We start from the raw sequence: 4,865 nt of genomic DNA on the forward strand, positions 1-4,865 counted from the left end.
TTAAACTAAATAAAATATAAATAATATATGTAACAAGGTTTGGTAATGAATTACATTGTGAGCATAAATTGTTTTTTTTCATTCATGTTGTGATATTATTTTTCCAAAAACATGTTAGAAAAGATGAACCTCATGAATAAACTTCGTATTTTAGGAGATTAATTATTGACTCTTACCCATTGAATACCAGGTGTTCACCAAAAGATATCATTTTCCTTAATTTCATCAGTAGGAAGGCACTTTTGATCCATAAAGATGAATTATAAAATCATTCGGCATAAAAAATTATTTTAGCCAATTGCTTTTCTAAGATTAACCTTTTTAAGATATTATTTTTAATAACAAAAATTTCCTTTCTTAAAATTAGTTTCTCTTTGTAAAAGTGTTCTGTTTGACTTTGATCTAGGTTTTTTTTTAAAAGAAGAAAAATTTAACCTTTTTAATAGAAAATACATCCTTACAAAAGAAAATTAAAGTAGGTCAAAATTTTAGTTAACCTTTTTGGAGATATTACTTTTAATAAAAACAACTTTCTTTCTTAAAAGTTCGACCTAGGTATCTTTAAAGGAGAAGAAAATTTTAAGATAATTTATATTATCCTTTTTTATTGGCATTTAATTGTTAAAGACAAAGAACTTTAATATATGGAAATATGTGTGGTGAAATCAAACAGTTGTCATTGCCTCGTTAATTAATAATGGGTGGTGGATTTGTCCTGACTCCTTTTATTAGTTTTTTTTATTATTATAGTTTTATTTTTTATATTTTACTTTTTAAATATGTATATATAATTATATAAATATTTTTAGGTTTTTAATTAATTAATCAATATATTTAATCAAATAAACTAAAAACAAATTATTTTTGTATATTAAAATATTCTATTATAATCAATAATTAAATCTTAAGTTGTAATTTTGAATTACAACAATATCATTTATATTATACAAATAATGTAATAAAAAAAGAATGTTTTGAATTATTTTTTATTTTTTAAAAAGCAAACTGATATTCATCCTTAACATCACGTTGGTGAGCCGACAAATTTAATCCAACTATTGCTATCCTTATAAGGAAATTAAATTAAAGAGAAAGCTCACAATAAAACATATTAAATCCAACTTATTGTTATCTAAAACAAAATGAATATAAAAATGTAACCTAAAATAAATAAAGAGCTAATACGCTTATATTATCAATTGATTAGAAATTAACTTTTATATATAACTTTAAAATTATTTTTTACCAAAATAACTTATTATATATAAAATTTTGTTAGTGTGTCACTATAAATATAATTATTGAGAAATTCATAACTAATTCATTATTTTTTGTGTATATTCAAAATGGGTACTTGCAGAAGAAGTAATAAACAGATAATAAAAAATAAATCAAACTACAATGACACAAATTTTTTTTATCACATTTTCAAGATATCTTGAAAGTATTATCTTCAACTTTATAGTTTGACCTTCATAATTTTCAAAAGAGATATAATTTCAAAATTTTGGAATGACCATCATTAAATATATTTAATGGATCAATTGTCAAAATTCAATAGTCATGATCCCATTAAATTAAGGAGAGATTCTCAACAATAACATACTATTAATATTTATTCCTAAAAAAAATAAAAATACATTTTAAAAATAACAAGTTAAATATGTTATTAAATAGTTCTTCTAATAGGTTTCTCATTTAAAACAAATCTCTTTGGAAATGAAAAAAAAAAAACGAATATAATCTCTCTCGATAAAGTTTCTTAATTATTTATATCTATAAACTTAATACGAAACCAAATATTTTGACTGAAGTTTGATTATAGTATCAATCTACTCTTCGAGAGAAATTAATCTTTATTTGATGGGAATACTGTATTTTAAAACATTAATTTTTTTTATTAACTATTGTTTTTACTTATATTATGTTAAATTAAAATGTGTATATATAGGTTTTAATTTATTATTTAAAAATAATAGTTTTTGGTGCTTTTAAAAATTATACATTTACTTTTTAAATTAAAATGTGTATATTCAGAGAGTCTTGTTTATTATTTTCTCACGTGTCTACAAAATCTAGCCTTGGAAATACTCCTGATGAAAATTTTTTTTGGGGGATTTTGTTTGTTTGATAATGAATCTATCTTCTCTACTTTGTGAATGATTTTGCCTAAAACTATGAGACTAATCCTCGAGATGTAAAAAATCACCTAAATGATTTTTGCCTTGTTTTAACAAAATCTGGGTACTTAAAAAATCACTATCTATCAACGTAAAACTTAAATCCATGCATTACTTAAAAAAAACCTTAAGAAATAGAATTGCTGCTGTGACAAACAAAATAAGTAAAAAACTTATATTCACTTTTGTTTTGATTCTATAAAATTTTAATTGTAGATTTTGTTTTTCGATTTTCTAAAATAAAATAACGTTGGTTCCATGTTAATACATTTATTAGATTAATATTTAAGTCTCTTGTTATGATCACCTCCCACATGTATTATTCTTTTAGTACTAACTAAATGACATAGTAAACCAAAATGACTTAATTTTTAAAAATTTCGATATCAAATTTATAATTAATTTTTTATAAAGACATAAAACATTAAGGATAAAAATAATTAAACCAAATTTAAAAAAGAAAACACTAATGAAGTGTGGCTCAAAAATGAAAATAAACACATATCCAAATAATTTGATCTTATTAATTCATGAAATTAAGAAAAAAGTTCAATCTTAAAAGGATCTGTATCTAGGTTCTAGGTGGTATACTTTGTTCATAGGTAAAGAAATTGGAAGGATCAACACTCGTCTTCACACGCACTAATCTATCAAAGTTTTCCTTGAAGAACTTGGTTCCATATATGCTAGCCTCTTTCAAGCTTGTTGAATTACTTGGATGTTTGGCACCAACATCAATATCCCTATAATTCAAAAATACTTCCCTTGGAGACCTTGAAACAAAAGGGGTCATAAACTCATAAAACGACCTCGAATAGTTCATGTAACGATCATTGGCCTCAACGCCATCTTCAGTCCAAAACACAAAGTACTGGATCAAGAACAAGTTCCCTTTCCTATGAGGAAAAGGGGTTGCAGATGGTAAAATTTCCTCCATTCTCCCTCCATAAGGGTTCCATTGCATCCAAATGTTATTATATTTAGTCATCAAATCCCAAATGTCTTTTAAGGCCGTTTTTGGGATGGGGTTTTTCACATAATCTGACCTGCTCTTAAAGTACTCTGCAGATGGTTCCTGAGAAGTTGGTAGCAGAACTTCAATAGGGGTACCATTTGGAATATTAGACCAAAAAAGGGTGGAATTCACCCAAGGCATTTCTATGCAATCACTATGTTTCAACCCCAATTCAGGGAAGACCTTATTCACCAAAGGAACGAGTCTTGCAATTGGGCCTAAAAATTGGCCAATGAAAGAGACTATTACTGTTCCATTCACCACATCAGGCTCCACCCTTATGAAAAGATCTCTGTCTAGTTTTGGTGCAACTAGTTGCCATTTGTAAGCAACATCAGTTGCATCTTCTTTCACAGACTTTTTCACATTGAACACAGTCACTTGTGGGGGTACTGGGACCAATTGGATCCTCCATGCAACAATGACACCAAAACTGGCCCCACCACCTCCTCTTATGGCCCAAAATAGATCCTCCCCCATTGACTTCCTATCTTGGACAACACCATTGGCATTGACCAATTTGGCATCAATGATGTTATCAATAGAAAGACCGTATTTTCTCATCAAATTGCCATAACCACCACCAGAAAAGTGGCCACCAGTGCCCAAAGAGGGACACACACCTGATGGGAAGGCATGCACATTGCTTTTCTTTGCTATTTGGTAATAAAGTTGACCAAGAGTGGCTCCAGCCTGAACCCATGCAGTGGCACTCTTTATGTCCACATCAACCGATTGAAGAGGAAACATGTCAAGAATGACATACGGCACATCTGAGATATATGAAAGACCTTCATAGTCATGGCCACCACTTCGGATTCTGATTTGAATGTTGTTTGATCTAGCACATGTAACCGTTGTTTGGACATGATTCTCACTTTTGGCAACTATGATGGCAAGAGGTTTTGGTGTGCTTTGTGTCTTGTATCGTTTGTTGTGAACGTGCAAGTTTAAGATAGAGGTGTATGAGGCGTTTTCTGGAGTGTATATAGCTTGAGGTATTATAGCGTTTGAATAATTTGAGAGACAAACAAGAAATTGTTTAATATTTGGAGACGCATTTCCCTCAGAAACAGACAACACTATCGTTAGGGATGTTATGAAAAGAGATAACAACCCCATTGTTTTTTTTAATGGATACCAATGTGATTTCTTCAAGTTAACTTTGGACTCAATATATAACCATGTTGTGACGTTCTTTACCAATGTGATGTGAGGATCTCCAAAATTTAATTGCCTTAAAAAAATTAATTAAGTACATATTCTTGGAAATCAATGGATTGACTAGGAAATAAAGAAGATTTCATCTCCTTTTAAAAATAAACTATTATAGAGAAATTAATTAATATAATTAATGTTAGAAATTATTTTTTGAAATAAACTGTAACAGGTCAAAGAAGCTTTAATAATTATTAAAGCTAATGTTATAATTATTATTAATATGATTATTAATATTAATATAATTCTTAATATAAATATTATTTATATATTTAATATCAGTAATATTATTATTCAAATTAATAATATTATTAATTGTTATTCATTATTATGTGCATGCTTTGGGTCCCCTTTTGCTTCTCAAAATCCAACCTTAGATCTCTGCTTCTACCTTCTACACCTACTATATTAGGGTTACCTAAATCTTCATATTGGAAACATGCACATGCATG

The 4,865-nt window shown here is 28.0% G+C and overlaps 1 protein-coding gene across 1 annotated transcript; it reads right to left on the reverse strand.

The window, feature by feature from the left end:
* Window positions 1-2,668: 2,668 nt before the first annotated feature.
* LOC137809761 (berberine bridge enzyme-like 17) lies at window positions 2,669-4,321 on the reverse strand. The gene has a single exon (XM_068610844.2). It carries the CDS (start codon window positions 4,315-4,317, stop codon window positions 2,752-2,754), a length of 1,566 nt encoding a protein of 521 aa, XP_068466945.1. The 5' UTR covers window positions 4,318-4,321; the 3' UTR covers window positions 2,669-2,751.
* Between the last annotated feature and the right edge of the window lie 544 nt (window positions 4,322-4,865).

The sequence above is a fragment of the Phaseolus vulgaris genome, chromosome 2 (assembly GCF_051622355.1).
Source record: "Phaseolus vulgaris cultivar YP4 chromosome 2, ASM5162235v1, whole genome shotgun sequence".
NCBI classification, from domain to species: Eukaryota; Viridiplantae; Streptophyta; class Magnoliopsida; order Fabales; family Fabaceae; genus Phaseolus; species Phaseolus vulgaris.

Bases quoted from the DNA above. Each gene is read 5' to 3' on its own strand.
- LOC137809761 (XM_068610844.2), bottom strand. From the start codon at position 4,317: ATGGGGTTGTTATCTCTTTTCATAACATCCCTAACGATAGTGTTGTCT.